Source organism: Cervus canadensis, chromosome 33 (genome assembly GCF_019320065.1).
Source record: "Cervus canadensis isolate Bull #8, Minnesota chromosome 33, ASM1932006v1, whole genome shotgun sequence".
Lineage (NCBI taxonomy): Eukaryota > Metazoa > Chordata > Mammalia > Artiodactyla > Cervidae > Cervus > Cervus canadensis.
The window spans coordinates 8,017,614-8,033,969 of NC_057418.1; the positions used below are offsets into that span (position 1 = coordinate 8,017,614).

The 16,356-nt window shown below is 36.8% G+C and overlaps 1 protein-coding gene across 1 annotated transcript in view; it reads right to left on the reverse strand.

Moving 5' to 3' along the window:
- Nucleotides 1-16,356, reverse strand: part of SGK1 (serum/glucocorticoid regulated kinase 1) — a 111,136-nt gene that overhangs the window by 14,747 nt on the left and 80,033 nt on the right. The window contains exon 3 of the mRNA XM_043457223.1: nucleotides 13,102-13,177. Within this exon, the coding sequence (XP_043313158.1) occupies nucleotides 13,102-13,177 (76 nt within the window). The remainder of the gene's footprint in view (nucleotides 1-13,101; nucleotides 13,178-16,356) is intronic.

Here is a 16,356-nt window from a genome sequence, read left to right on the forward strand (position 1 = left end):
ATCCCCATCTGTGAAGACTACCAATAATCTCATTGGTCTTGTCACCACTAGCAATGGCTCCCTCAGCTGAGCAGGAATTTTAGGAATTTGTGCACATGTTTATATTTTTCTAGTAACTTGAGACATTGAAGAGCAGAATTATTTTGTGTAATTGTCTTTCGTTCCTTCCTAACATATGCCTTGCTTGTAATCAGTGTTCAATTAATATTGGGTATATTTGATGGATAAATCTCTTTGTTGAACCCAACATAATTTCTCCTACTTATCTTTATTTCTCGGATTAAAACCCTAAAATGGACATTAAAAGATTCAGTTCTTTGTTAGATTATACATTTCAGTGAGAAATGTTTATTCTAGATTTGTTAATAGGAGTAAATTTATTTTTATTTTCATTATTATTTCCTTGACCAGAACTTCCACGATTAAGTACAAATGTTAGTTGCTCAGTTGTGTCCAACTCTTTGCCGCCTCATGGACTGTAACCTGCCAGGCTCCTCTGTCCATGGGGATTCTCCAGGCAAAAATACTGGAGTGGGTTGCCATGCCCTTCTCCTGGTAACCACCGGAGCCTAATTTTCTAAGAGCATATGGTCATCCCATCAGATGATTTTGATAGCACTCGTTTGTTTTGGAGTTGGGATTATTGAATGTTTTTAAGAAGATTAGTTATTTTTATGTCTCTGTCTCCCTTTCTCTCACACACACGCACACATGACAGACGTAAAACTGTTTGGGACTTCCCTCCTGGTCCAGCGGTTGTAAATCTGCCTTGTAGCAGTTTGACTCCTTTTCGGGGGACTAAGATCCCACATGCCGCAGAGCAACTAAACCCCTAAGCAGCATCGCTGAGTGACCACTGCAAGGGAAGATCCCACATACGCCAACAAAGACCCGCAACCAAATAAATAAATATTAAAACAAAAAAAAAGGAAGCTGATGGTTTGGCCAGATGTTTCAAGTATATTAGCTACTTCTGTTATTTATTTTTCCATGTTGTTTCATAGTCACCACTTCATGAAAGGTATAAATGACATCTAAAGGAATAAAAATAAGCTTTCTTTTAAGATCACAAGAAAATTACAGAGGAGAAATTAAACAGATGTGAGCAAAAGACAGGAATCATGAATAATACTTCCCTTTCTACACTAAATAAATATGGTCACTGAAGAAGTTCCTATGGTATTATTTGTTTATAAAATTTTATGCTTAAAATTGCCTTATATTCTATCCTCATTTATAGGAGATTTAAAAGAAATCAGACTATTACTATCATTAATATCTACAATGATTCTATTCCACAATTCATAAACTATTCCTTAAAAATCTAAAGCCTTAGAACACAAACATAGATCATCATGAGAAACCTATTTGAAATTCATTCTTCAAATCATATTGTTTTTATGTACCAACTTAAATCCAGTTTGGCAAGTTCTGTTTAACAAGTCTTTGAATTTACCTTTTAAAAGCAAAAGCATTTTTCTTTTTTCTCTTTACCTCCTTGTAAATACTGTGCTTTTATATCCCCAGCTGCTCTTGTAAGCAACACTGATGGCCCACAGCCTTCTGACTTTTCCCTTTTAATTATAACAAATAACCAAAGAGCAGAAAGGAGCCCAAGGTACATAATTTCTGTCTAAGCCCCACTTACCACTCTTCTCTACCTCCTATCTCTTTCCACTTCCCATATTCTTTTCTTACAACTTTCATTATTTAAGATCATCAGTTTTTATGAGGTTAACAGGAACCTTATAAGATACTCCAAGATGACTATTCTTTTTCCATCTCTTTTCTTAAAACAATTATAGATTATTATGTACATATATATATTATATGTGATATATAGTATATGCCAACATTAATATTATTTAAATGCTAAAATTTTAGAATTTAAAAAATAGTAGAAAGTACATTTCCAGAAAGAGGTCAAAAAGGAACAAATATATCAGATATAGGTAGAGTTTCTAACACAGGTAGTCTTGTTAGAACATGGTCTAACATATTGCCTTCCCCAGATAAGCCAATTGTTTTTCTTCACAGAGCAATTTTTTCTTATTCACAGTCTGCTTTCTGATCGTTTATCTCACAAAGAGATTGGGTGACGGCCTGTGTCTGGACCATTATAGACCCATTGCCATTTCCAGAAGCAACCCCACCACTACTCACCATAGATCTACTGTATTCATAGGCATGTGTACGAAGGATAGGAGAATTCATAGCCAGCACATTAAATGCTCCTTTCCTCTTTGTTTTAAAGTTTGAAACCGTTGTGTGTATATGTGAAAGTTGGAGTTTTTGTCTGAATAGCACCTCCAGCCTCATTTCATGCTATGCATAGAATTGTGAATGGATTCTGTTGGTATTAAAACGATCCTAGGGACTCTGAACCTCCCTATGATATTCCTGACAACCATTTGTTCAGTTTTCTCTTTTTCACTAGACTTACCTCTACTTCCAAGGCTATCTCTACCATTGCATCAGTTGGTAGAGTTTTTTCTTAGACTATGTTCAAATATCCTTATGAAATTATTTTAAGGAATAGCTCTCCTGCATGTTCTAAAGCCAGGCACTTAGCCAGATGATGCTAACATACTAGTAAGCAGAAATGAACATGTTCCTCCCTGTAACTTCCACAGTTTAGGGCATTTATTATAGTAGCCAACACTGAAGGATTATACTAAGTGGCAGATATTATGCTTTAGTGCTTTTTATACAATTTCTCATTTAATCCTCATAATGACCTTATGGAAAACTGTTATAAACCCCTTATTCATTCTTAAGATCTGAGGCTTACAGAGATAAACAACAGTAGCTAGTATTGGCAAAACCAGAATGCACAAGGACCTACTGTATAATACAAGGAACTATACTTAATATTATATAATAACCTATAAGTGAATAAACTCTGAAAAAGAATATATATATACACATATATATGTATAAATGAATCATTGTGTTGTATACCTGAAACTTACATGATATTATGAATCAGCCGTAGTTGAATAAAAAAATAAAAAACAACAACAAAACAAAACAACCAGGGGACTTGCCTGGTGGTCCAGTGGTTAAGAATCTGCCTGCCAATACAGGGACATATATTTGACCCCTGGTCAGGGAAGATCCTACATGCCCCAGCACCACAGCTATAAGCCCACACACCTAGAGCCTGTGCTCCGGCCACCAAGAGAAGCCACCGCACGGAGAAGCTGGAGCGTAGGAATGAAGAGAAAGCCCACGCACAGCTTTGAAGACCCAGCACAGCCAAAAATAAATAAAAAACCCCACCAGAATGCAAGTGTAGGTTCTGATACCAAAAGCTCTACTTTTAACCAGTAAAACAATCTGCCTCTCTGTTTTAAAAACCAATCCCAAAAGCTCTACTTTTAACCGGTAAAACAATCTGCTTCTCTGTTTTAAAAACCAATCCTTCATCTGCAGCAACTATCATGATGTTAACTTGTATTTACACTATTTTATTCACAGCCTACCAGTGACTGTCTAGTTCGTCTACCTAAGCTTTCAAGGCAGAAAACTGTGCTTCCTTGTCCATAGAGTGCCAGGCACTCTTCCTCCTCCTAGCAGAGTGCCAGGCAGAAAGAGATACAGTATATCTAATTTCTGTAAAACAAACCCCCTCTTTGCCTTAATTTTCTCCTTTTCACAAGTGCCCCACCCAATGGCAAACTCACAGGTCAGTTAGAATCTCCTCCTTGACTGCTGTTTCCTCAAACACTTGTGCTCAATTAAAACTACTTTCATTACAAAGCTCCCCGCTTACCTTTCTGAAGCAGTAGAAAGAGAATTGGAGGAGTTTCCAGGAGATCTGAGTTTCCAGCTGGGTGTTTTAGAATGTATAACTTAGTATTTAGCTTTGGGCAGAGCACTTAACTTCTTTTAACTGTCCTCAGGGTTAACACCCATTTATTATAGTTAATCCCTCAGGGCGACTGGAAAGATAAGATTGGGTATGGGAGAACAATTTGATAACTCAAGTATGTTGTGTAATTTAATGCCTGTAAGAACAGTGTAGCTGAACTGTTAATATAAAATTTTCTTCTAAGAGCCAAAATTTTAATAAAGAACTGATTGCCATATGTTTCTGAGGAGAAAGGGTCAGAGTTCTCAGTGCTACATTCATTGAAGTCTATTCCAAAGGCCCCAGCCCTCTCTAAACCAGTTTTTCCCCTAAATCCTTTTGCATTTTCTTTTTATTTTCAAATTTACACCTTCATAGAATACAGGAACTTCAAAGTAAGAAAGAATGTTAGAATTGATTTACTTCAATAAACTCTCATTTTACAAATGAGTTTGCTTGGGTCTCCCTGCCCTAAATTTTAATTCTGTTTTCATCTCTGAGTATCCCCGATTTACGCAAACTTCCCTCTCCCTAGTTTCAACCGGATCCATCCTACCCATTGCTTCCCGTACCCTCACTCCCTAATCCTGCACCCACCCCTCTCTGGGCTGTTTCATCCCAGGGGAAACCCATTTTCATTATTGTCATTGGCCTATTCTTCTTCCTACATACAATTTTAAAGTTGTAAAATCATTTTTCTTCAAATTTTGTAAGCTATGTTTATATTTGATGGGGCTGAAATATTTCTGTTATGATAAAACAGTCCAAAACCCTTTATTCAAATGATACAGATGAACTTATAGAAGTAGACTCAAAGATACAGAAAACAAAGTTACTAAAGGGGAGTGTGGAGAGAGGGGTAAATTAAGAGTTTGAGATTAACATACACACCAGTAAGACAGAAATGTATGACCAACAAAGGCTTACTGTATAGCACAGGTAACTACACTCAGTATTTCGTAATAACTTATAAGGGCAAAGAATCTGGAAAAGAATACATATGTATATATCTGAATCATACTGTTGTACACATGAAATTAACACAAAATAGTAAATCAATTATACTTCAATAATAAAATAAAATTTTAAAAAACTTTTTTTTTCATTTATTTTTCCTATGATATACATATTACCTCCTGGATTGTCTTATGTCTATGCATCATGTATTGTAGGACACTTTCTTGGGCAAAAAGAAAGCTGTCAAAAGCTGAATATTTCAGCATGTTTAAAATAATAAAATGCATGAGGGCATTTTAACATTAGCTGTAACTAAAATCCACTAGATTTTTAAAAATCTATCACATTAGTCTGGTGTAAACTTCTAAAATGAGAAAAGATTTATTAAAATATGAGAAAAATAACTTAGCTAAAATTATTAAGTTGAGCTTAATCTATTTTCCTTATTTATCTTAAGTGAGGGAATTTCCTGGTACCATTTCGCCTGTTGACCACAATATAATGTCCTTTAATACTATGGAAATCAAAGATCTTAGACATGAAAAGAGTGATTTGGATAAAATGGGCACAAGGAAATACTATGATGTGGAAATATTTTAAAAGAATGTTACGGAATCAGAAACATCAGCCATTGTGAAAAAGTTGCTAGTGTAGCCTTGAGTTTCCCACATGGCACAGTGGTGAAGAACCCACCTCCCAAAGCAAAAGACAGGAGATACAGGGTAGATCTCTGAGTTGGAAAGATCCCCTGGAGGAGGAAATGGCAACCCACTCCAGCATTCTTGCCTGGAAAATTCCAGGACAGAGGAGTCTGGCAGACTACAGCCCAAAGGACCGCAAAGAGTCGGACACGACGGAGCTGAGCGTGCACACAGCCTAGAGTCAAACAGCAGAAATAACAGGTATAATAATTTTGGCCATAATCAAGAGGAAGAGAAAATCATAAGTTTAACAAGGAGAGAAACAGACTTTGTTCTAACTGTAAAGCTTAATTAACACAATTCAAGGGAGAGAGGGGGTGCTTCTCTGGACTGAACTGGCTGAGTCTATAGCTATACCTTTGTTCATTCATACACCAGGGAGCAGGACTGTCATGAGATCAGATTTGATAACATTTTGCTGTCAAACTTAAATGCTAGATGCCCATGACTCTAAGTATCCTTAAACAGAAAACTTTTGAAATGACATTTTGTTACTCACTTACAGAAATAAACAACCTGTCCTTGAACTTGGAACCCTCTAAATCAATTTGAACCCTCTAAATCAGTGTAAATGGTTAAAGTCATGCAAAGCTAAGCATTTTTGTTTTTTGCTATATACGGATCCTTGCTGACAAAGTGCGGTATTTTATCTAAATGACAAGGCAATGTCTAAGGTTCTTTCCAGTTTGAGGGTTCTTTCCAGTTCAACCATATGTTTATTTTCAGAAAGCTTATCAGTGCTGTGTGTGGGGACCCAGAAAACATGGATGATGAGCTTCTTAGTTTAGGGAGAAGAAAATAAAATAATAAACAAGCAATGGGTTGAGAACAGTAGGAAATACTGAGTAATACTGACAAAATAAAATGTACTCTTCTTCCAACCCATAGTTTGCAGACCTTATATACGGCAGGGGGATGGGTGTTCAGGTTTGTAGAAATGACATAATTCTTTCTCCAAATAAGAAGAGTCATCATAAATTGACCACTAACCATATGCTTGACAGAGCTCTAAATTATTAATACCTTTACCTGAATTATCTCCTTTCGCCTTCACAAAAACTATGATCTATTATAATATTCTATTTTTGCACGTGAATTCATTTGTGCAAAGTCACACAGGTAATAAGCATTGTGTGGCAACCTCAGGCGGCCTCAAGAGCTCGCAACACTAACCACAGCAGAAGGTCGAGTGTTGAGTAGTTTTCTGCTGACCCATGCATGACTCCCTGGGAGGCATGGCCAGATGGTTTGCCGGCCAGCTCTGATGTGAGTCCAGTTGACTGAAAGAGATGTGGTTCAGGAAACTGAGGATGATTGTGGCTTCCTGATCAAAGATGGGGGGAATAAATTACCGAGTGTGATTTTGAAAAGTTTGAGTTGCAGAGAAGTCAAAAGCATCCAGGAATGTAGAGTTCTTATGATCATGCCCCTGTCCTTCCCAAAGCCTAGCACCATCTTGCTCCCACCAGCGAACGTGCACATGGGTACTCAGTTATGTCTGATTCTTTAAGGCTCCATGGACTGTAGCCCACCCGTCTCCTTTGTCCATGGGATTTTTCAGTCAGGAATACTGCAGTGGGTTGCCATTTACTCCTCCAGGGGATTTTCCAGGAATCAAACCTGCATCTCCCATGTCTCCTGCATTCCAGGCAGATTCTTTACCCACTGAACCATCAGGAAAGCCCGTCCCATCCGTGACATTATGTGTTATTTGGAATTTCTTGCTGTGGGTAAGATGACTTTCATTACTGAGATAGCTACTTTTTTTTAGTTAAGAACTGAGTAAATGAGGTCAGTCTACCTGGGATCTTCATGTATCCACAGATTTTTATTAAATGGTTCATCTCTAATAGCAAGAGGCAAAGTCTATACTGGCCAACAAGTATCAGATAGAAGGTTTCCATTGTAGATGAGTGTGTTTAACTTTTCTTATATTTGAGAATGTATTTAACATTCTCATAAGATAATGCCATATTTGAGGGATGAAGCAACTCTTTCCTAGATATTAAGTATCAGAGTGTTATGCTTTTTAAGAAAAAAAAATCTAGAAATTATGTTTTCTTCATTTTAAAAGATCTGTGGAATGAAGTTTTCCCTCTCCTTATATTAATTCAATGATCTAATTTTATGTATTCTCTGAAACACTGAAATATTTCTGTAGTCCATATGTTTCTAAACTGCGACTCATTTCATTTCTACATTTGGTGCAGAAAATATTACTGCTCCCGAATAAATATGAATAATCCTCTTTATATTGATTTCTACATCCCCCAAAATTTGTGCTTAATTTTAAAATGTGATGAATCATTATAAAATAGAAAGAAATAATGATAATCCTGAAAATAAAAGGGAAAACTTAATTTTCCCTCTGGGAAAAATTTATACAATAATGAAACTTGCTCCTTAATTTTTGCTTGAATGAAATCTAGACATTTTGAACATCCCAAAGGTAGAACTGCATTTTGTTAAAAGGTGACTTCAAGGAAGAACCAGGGAGAACATGAAGAAGCTACATTTTCCTACCTGGCAAAACAGGTGCCCATTTCAATCATGGCCCTTGCAAAAGAAACTTTATTGTTTAACCACTTCATTATCTGACTTCCTCTAAGTAAGGACCATTATCTGTGTTGCTAATAATAATACCTGGAAAAACACACATTCCAAAAGTGTCGGGAAACTCATCCTACTTTGAAATTCTCGTTTAAGAGGATGTTACAGGATACTGCAGGACCAGCGATGGAAAAATAAAGGTGTGCAAAAACAAACAAATCAGGTTTCAAAGCCTAAAAACAAAGACAATAGGAAAGAGCCTAAACTTGTGCAGCCTGTTTGATTTTTGTCAGAACAAATCTGGAAATGAACGAGAGAGAGAATGAAAGAAGTGTGGTGGGAAGATTATGGGTGGTTAATTTTCCATTTCTTTCCTATAATAAACATATGCTACTACTTTTATATGAAGTATTTTTTTAAAAAAAGCTTTTAAAAAATTACTTTTGTTTCTCCCATCACCATATATGTATATGGCCACTGAGCACACTGGCCCATCCTCTGGAAATCATGCAAAAAGATATTGAGTATGAAAATTCAGGCCATTTCACCAAATTTCAAGGCAAGCTAACCCTCAGTAATTCCCTACTTCAAAACAAAAGATTTTTAAATTTAACTTCTATTTCTATCAAACCATCTTGAATAGTTATCTTCAACACTGAACTCTACTTAAAGCAGTACATCAAGAGACTGTACATTATATTAAATGAAAATAAAATACTCTGATTATGGCTGGCTTTGAATGGAAATATTCCAGTCACTGAAATATATTTTCTGGAGGAAATGATGGAATCATTTCATCACCATTATTTTAGGAATTGGTAAAAGTTACCCTAATAAAGGGCTTCCCTAGTGGCTCAGATGGTAAAAAATCTGCCTGCAATGAGGGAGACCTGGGTTTGATCCCTGGGTTGGGATGATCGCTGGAAAAGGGAATGGTAACCCACTCCAGTATTCTTGCCTGGAGAATTCCATGGACAGAGGAGCCTGGCGAGCTACAGTCCATGGAGTTGCAAAGAGTTGGACACAACTGAGCAACTAACACACACATACACCCTAATAAAATTCATACTGGAACTAGAATGTTGTCTTTGTAAAGAATCCATTTGCAGGCTCATAAATTTGCATGTTGCAGAAGGACAGCTGCAGAGTTGCTTTGGCTTGTGCTTCCACTTCATGGCACTGAAGACATCGAGGAGAAGTCTTAGTTGGGGTACTGATGTCCTGGTAAAGAAAGGGCACACTACGGTGTAGAAACTACAACTAAAACAATTGCATCCCTCAGATTCAAATTCTAACAAAACTACTCATAGATTAGGTGTCTAACTTTCTAAACCTCAGAGATCGACATCTTAAAGAACACTGATTCTAGTCTAGATGCATCATAGACAAACTGATAAAAAAAAACAAAGATTAAAAACAGATTAAAGCAACCTGTAAAAGACAGCATACTATAATCAGGATAGCAATAATTTAAATCATCACTGACTTCTCATCAGAAACTATAGAGACCAGAAGGCCATGGCCCAAATCTTCAAAATGATAAAAGAAAAAAAAAAAGTCATCTACTCAGAATTTTATACCTAGAAAAAAAAAATCCTTTAAGAATCAGCAGATGAATGGATAAGGAAGCTATGGTACATATACACAATGGAATATTACTCAGCCATTAAAAAGAATTCATTTGAATCAGTTCTAATGAGATGGATGAAACTGGAGCCCATTATACAGAGTGAAATAAGCCAGAAAGAGAAAGACCAAGACAGTATACTAATGCATATATATGGAATTTAAAAAGATGGTAACGATAACCCTATATGCAAAACAGAAAAAGAGACACAGATATACAGAACAGACTTTGGGACTCTGCGGGAGAAGGCGAGGGTGGGATGTTCTGAGAGAATAGCATCGAAACATGTATATTATCAAGGGTGAAACAGATCACCAGCCCAGGTTGGATGCATGAGACAAGTGCTCAGGGCTGGTGCACTGGGAAGACCCAGAGGGATGGGGTGGGGAGGGAGGTGGGAGGGAGATCGGGATGGGGAACACATGTAAATCCATGGCTGATTCACGTCAGTGTGTGGCAAAAACCACTACAATATTGTAAAGTAATTAGCCTCCAACTAATAAAAATAAATGGAAAAAAAAGAACAATAAGAAGAGCCTTTATAAAATAAAAAGTTCCCATCATTAAATATTGAAAATAAGGATTAAAAAAATTAAATAAAAATATTTTCATTTATAAAAGCATATCATAAAGATAAAAGAAAACTGAGAGATATCATTGCTAGAGAATCGCTGCATCATAAGAAATGTTAAAAGAAGTTTTTCCAGGCTAGAAAGAAATGATTTCCAAGGAAAACTGGATCTTCAAGAAGAAATAAAGAACATCAGAAATAGTAAACACCTTGGAAAATACAAAAGATAGTTTTCCTCTTGTTTTCCTTTAAATCTATTATACTGTAGATTTAATTTCATATGTAGAAGTAATATATATGTGAACCATAATGTAAAGGATGGGAGGATGAGTGGGATAGCAAGTTTTCTATAACCGTTTTGAAAACTTAGTTATTAATTAATCCTCAGAGCCACCACTAAGTCAGTAGATGCATTAATATTGAATTCTAAAAATAATCAAATGATTTTAGAGAAGTCATAAAAGGAAGAACAACAAATGAAGAAAAGAAGGAACATGAGGAAACCAAGATGGTATAGTTATATCTAACAATTTCACTAAATTTAAGTGGTCCAGACTTTCCAAGTAAAAAGAAGAGAATGTCAAATAATCTTTAAAAGAAAAACCTAACTATATGAGGTCTGTAAGAGAAGAACTTTATAAGACACAGATAGGTTGAAAGTAAATGGATAGAAAAGATATATACCATGTGAAAAGTAGGCATCAGAAAGCTGACTTGGTTATATTAATGTCAGAAAAAAAAACAAAAAACAGAACTTCAAATGAAGATTTACCAGAGGTAAAGAGGAATACAATTCATCAGGAAATTATAACAATTATAAAAGTGTATGTGCTTAATATTAGCACTTCAAAATAGGTAAAGCAAAAATTGACTGAATTTTAAGAAGCAAAAGATCATTCTACCACTACAGGTAGAGATTTTAAAATCCACGTCTCAGTAACTGAATAACTACCTTCTCCAACCAAAGCATTAGACATAGGCCTCGGAATTGATTATTGGAAAGGATCTTTATTAGATGACCTGCTACTACAGAAGGGATACTCTCTTTGTAACCCCACTGATAAGACAAACAATTTTCAGAGTTTCTAAGGTGAGTAGTTCTGAATGATTCCCATCACCATTTCTGTACATGTCCTGCATTTATTTTTCTTGTAACATAATTTCTTCGTCTCCAAAAAGTGCCTGAGCATCATTTTCTGGATCTGGCCTGTAAAGATTCTCTTCTCATCTCATTCTCTTTACTTAACTTTAAGAATCATTTATATTTTAACTATAATGTTTTGCTCTATATAGCTTCTTTAGAACATAAGTGCTGTAGATCTTAACAGCAGTATTAGCCAGTGGATGGTTTATTTTGTGGCTCTACTACTACTAATGGACTGCAATGATGGCATAAAAAGGCCAACTCACTTTCATGCTTCTTCATCTTTCTTCAAAAGACATAAAAAAAGAAAGAACATTTTTTTTTGACAGATTAAACTGATAATAAGTTTAGACTATAAACCTGGTCTTTGAAAAGAAAAAAAGGCAGCAGAGTGTTTTTCACTCTCCTCTTCAACCCCTCCCGCTTTTGCAAATAAGCATGGTCTTTGACAATCTTTTATAAATAAAAGATTAAAGCACCAATTTAGCTCATGCTGCTTCTCAAAGGAGAGCTACTTCTTCCTAGGGAGAGTAACACAGAACTGAGCATGCAGGCTCTCCATCCCACCACCAGCCCCGGCGTTCTCTGCTCATCAGCTTTGGATGTCAGCTACCCTCTTTCAGCACCTGATCTCATCTCTCACACAATGGGGTGTAAGGACAGGCTGCCCCTCTTATTTCACAGGGTTGGCCCAAACCTTGAATTGGATTTTTTGCGAGCATACTTCATAAAACCAGGAGACTTAATACAAATAGTAGGTGTCACCACTGTTCTCCATTTAATTAGACCCTATTTAAATAGAGACGGTGAAAGCTCTAGTATCACTGTCTTAATTATTTTGCTTCTTTCTCATTTCTAGTGTCATTACTTCATGTCATTAGGCCTCACGGCTCAATGTGTTTGTGAAAAAGAGTGAAAAAACATCTTCAGTTTCCTGTAAAAGCACACTCTACCTTTGGTCGGAGTGCAGTTTTTAAGTATACAACAGAAGCATATTCTCCAAACTCAGAAAGTGGCGTTCTTCTGATTCTGATTAGATGTATACTTTGGGACTGATAGCACAAATCATACCTGCCCTTCACTGAGTATTTGGAATATGACTTGCCTTAGGGTTTTTAATGGGCTTCCCTTGTGGCTCAGCTGGTAAAGAATTGCTTGCAATGCGGGAGACCTGGGTTTGATCCCGGGGTTGGGAAGATTCCCTGGAGAAGGGAAAGGCTACCCACTCCCGTATTCTGGCCTAGAGAATTCCATGGACTGTATAGTCCATGGGTCACAAAGAGTTGGACACGACTGAGCGACTTTCACTTTCACTTAGGGTTTTTAATAACTTTCTTCACCCTGGAAGAGACACTGGAACCCGTGTATTTGCCCACCTTATCCTATTTCTCTATTTCTCCTATTTCTCTGTCCTCTACTCCATGAAGTAGACTCATTGTTTTGTTCCCTCAACATTTGGATATACATAATTCACCAAGCTGTATTTAATGGTATACATGCTTTAGATATTGCAAAAGAAGAGATAATAAAGGGACTTAAAAAAAGTGATTGTGAAAGTACATTCTAGTGTTGCACTAGGTATAATGAAAAAAGCAAGCAAAGCCAAAATTTTTCTTCAAACCTTGCCTTTGTGTAGGGTTATTACTAGAGCATGCTTCCTGTAGAGCATAGGGCCAGAATGTACTTTTTCAAAAATACCTGAGTCATCATTAGTCCAGAAGGTTCTTGGGTCAGGCTTGGTCAGGATGTTGGCATGATTACTTGGCTCTTTCACCTTGAAAACATAAGGAGGAAAGAAGCGATGTGAAAAAATGGCTTCACTGTTTCAGGCCTACAGATCAATGGGCAAGATTCCAAGGTTGAAGTTTGCACATACAGCACATCTCTGCCCTGATTAAGGTGACCTACCCTCCTGGTTCGTCAAGGACTATGCTGCTTGTACCACTGAAAGCCTCAAATGCTGGCAAACCCTTCAGTCCTGGACAAACTGGAATGGATGGTGACCCCCAGGCCTGATGTGATTTCACTGCCAAGGTGAATGGGAACTGGAGTTCCTCTCCCACTTTCTCCCTCTTCCTGTGCCTTTTGTGGTATGCAAACTGCATGCCTGGATGCAAAAGTCCCTCCCCACCATGATTAGCAAGCGTATCTATGTAGTGTATATTCTTATATCACATAAAAAGCATTTTGGACTTCTACATAACAGAGATGGTACTTTCAGTATATATGCTTGGGAAAACACATAATAAGGAAGAGCTACTTTTAATCCAGTTGCACTTTAAAATGAATTCTTATATTTTATCACTATAACAGAATCTGTATTTTAAAATAGTAGCACATGCATATATGCAATATATATTATTTATTCAAACTAGAGACTGCCTAATGCACATTCAACTAATAGACTTTTTCAATAAACACCAGAGACCTAAAATGATCATTTTATTTAATATTTTTGTGTGTGTGCGTGTGATTTTATGATCGTGATGTTTAGCTTTCAAACATATTTTCAACTGGGGAAATATAAATATTAGCATTAAAGTGGAAGTTACATTTACATATATATATGTATATATAGCACTGTGATATTTTTATTACTGTGAAAATTCCCTAGTATTTATTATTTAAAGAATAAATTTCTTCCATTCCAGCAATAGTCAAAGTACTCTCAAGATACTCAAAATACACCTTCTATTGCAGCAGGACTGTCACTAACTATATTGTTTAGTTCTGTTGACATTTTCTTTCCATAGCAAGTCTTTATTGAAAAAGGAAGCGGTGTGTTCATTTACAACTTGGCACAAACTCTTTCTCTTGTTCTGAACTACCATCAGGGCATGTGTAGAAATCAGGATCTCAAAGGGTTCTTTGCATCCCCCACATTCACTGCAGCACGACTCACAATAGCCAAGAGGTAGAAACAATCTAAGTGCTTATGGACAGATGAATGGATAAAGAAAATGTAGTATATGAGTACAGTGAAATAGTATTCTGACTTAGAAGGAAATCCTGCCATATGCAATGACATGAATGAAACTTCGAGACACCATGCTGTGTGAAATAAGCCAGACACAGAACAAGTACTGCATGTTACTACTTACTAGAGGCATTAGTAGTGAAACACGTAAAAGCAGAAAGTAGAATGTTGGCTGCTAGGGTCGGGGGGAAGGGGAAATAGGGAGTTGCCATAACATGTGTATAAAGTTGCAGTTATGTAAGAAGATTAAATTTTAGAGATCTACCTAACAACGTTCTGACTATAGTTAACATTACTGTATTTCACAGAAAAATTTCTTAAGAGAGTAGACTTCATATTGTGTTCTTACCCCCACCCACAACAAAAACATCTACTAATAAATCATCATCCTGTGTCTGTTAGTGTATCAGATACACACACAAAATATTTCATACATAAGTACGTAAGTGGTCTACATTTTATTAATGGAATTTTTTGGTAATGTTGTTGCCGTTCAGTGGCTTCTGTGTGTCTGACTCTTCGCGACCCCGTGAACTGCAGCACACCAGGCTTCCCTGTCCTTCACTGTCTCCCAGAGTGTGCTGAAGCTCATGTCCATTGAGTCGGTGATGCTATCCAGGCATCTCATCTTCTATAGTCCCCTTCTCCTCCCACCTTCAGTCCTTCCCAGCATCAAGGTCTTTTCCAATGAGTCAGGTGGCCAAAGAACTGGAGTTGCAGCTTCAGTATCAGTCCTTCCAATGAATATTCAGAGTTGATTTCCTTTAGGATGGACTGGTTTCATCTCCTTGCTGTGCAAGGGATTCTCAAGAGTCTTCTCCAACACCACAGTTTGAAAGCATCATTTCTTCAGCGCTCAGCCTTCTTTATGGTTCAACTCTCACATCCATACATGACTACTGGAAAAAACCGTAACTTTGACTAGATGGACCTTTGTCGGCAAAGTAACGTCTCTGGTAATGTAGTACATTTTTAATTGATAGGAACCATAATTTCAGAAGTCAAATCATGGTGAAAATTATCATTAAAATTTAAATCTCAAGGGGGAAAACAAGAATATGCAGATCAGCAGCATTCCATGGATAACATTTTGAGCAGCAAAGCAAAACCCCTCCTCAAACTTCACTAAACAGCCCCAGTCTAAATTCCTTCAAAGGAATTACATCTTCCACTGAAATATTTCTCCCTTTGTTAGAAAATTCTTTACAAGTTGAACTGAAATCTGAATACTTGAAATTTTCCTCACTGGTTCTAGCTCACTCGTGAGTTACACAGAAGAGATCTACTCTCTCTTTGATAGTATAATACCTAGAATATTGGAAAATAGATAATATGTTTCACCTTAGCCTTCCCTTCTCAGGTGAGCTGATGCTCTTTCCTTCCAATGTTCCACATGAAATGGTTTTAAGTCTCTTTATTGAGATCACTCTACTCCAGAATAAATCCTCTCGGGTCTGTGAGCTAATTCCTTAGGAGCTCTTAGGCCAGGGCCAGATAATAGCCCCAGAAACAAGGAACTGGTTTTGAGGAACAACTTGGGAAGGACTACAAGCATTATTTCCAAATGTGAGTAATTAAAATGTTTCCCAAGAGCCTGTAAATTGAAAGTACTGTGAAAGAAAAGAATGCACTGTGACTTATCCACACTTTGATACTTCTTTACCTGGAAAGTTCTAACTGATTTTATAACTATGGACCCATTAGGGAAAATTGCCATGTATGAGCATTCTTCCTGCATTCAGCGCTAATTGTGGTGTTTGTGTCAGACATCATTCTTCGAAATCTCATTTACTTATGAATAATTCTTTATCACTTTTTGTTGGAAAAATCTTCTACATTGTTAAAGTTGCTTCTGTTAAACTCAGAATTATCAAGAATGCCTTCTTGCTTTTCGTGTAAGAAGAACATGCTATTTTTCATGATTCCCAAGCACCAAAATACCCACAGCAAGGTATCTATAGAGTTCGTGGAGTATA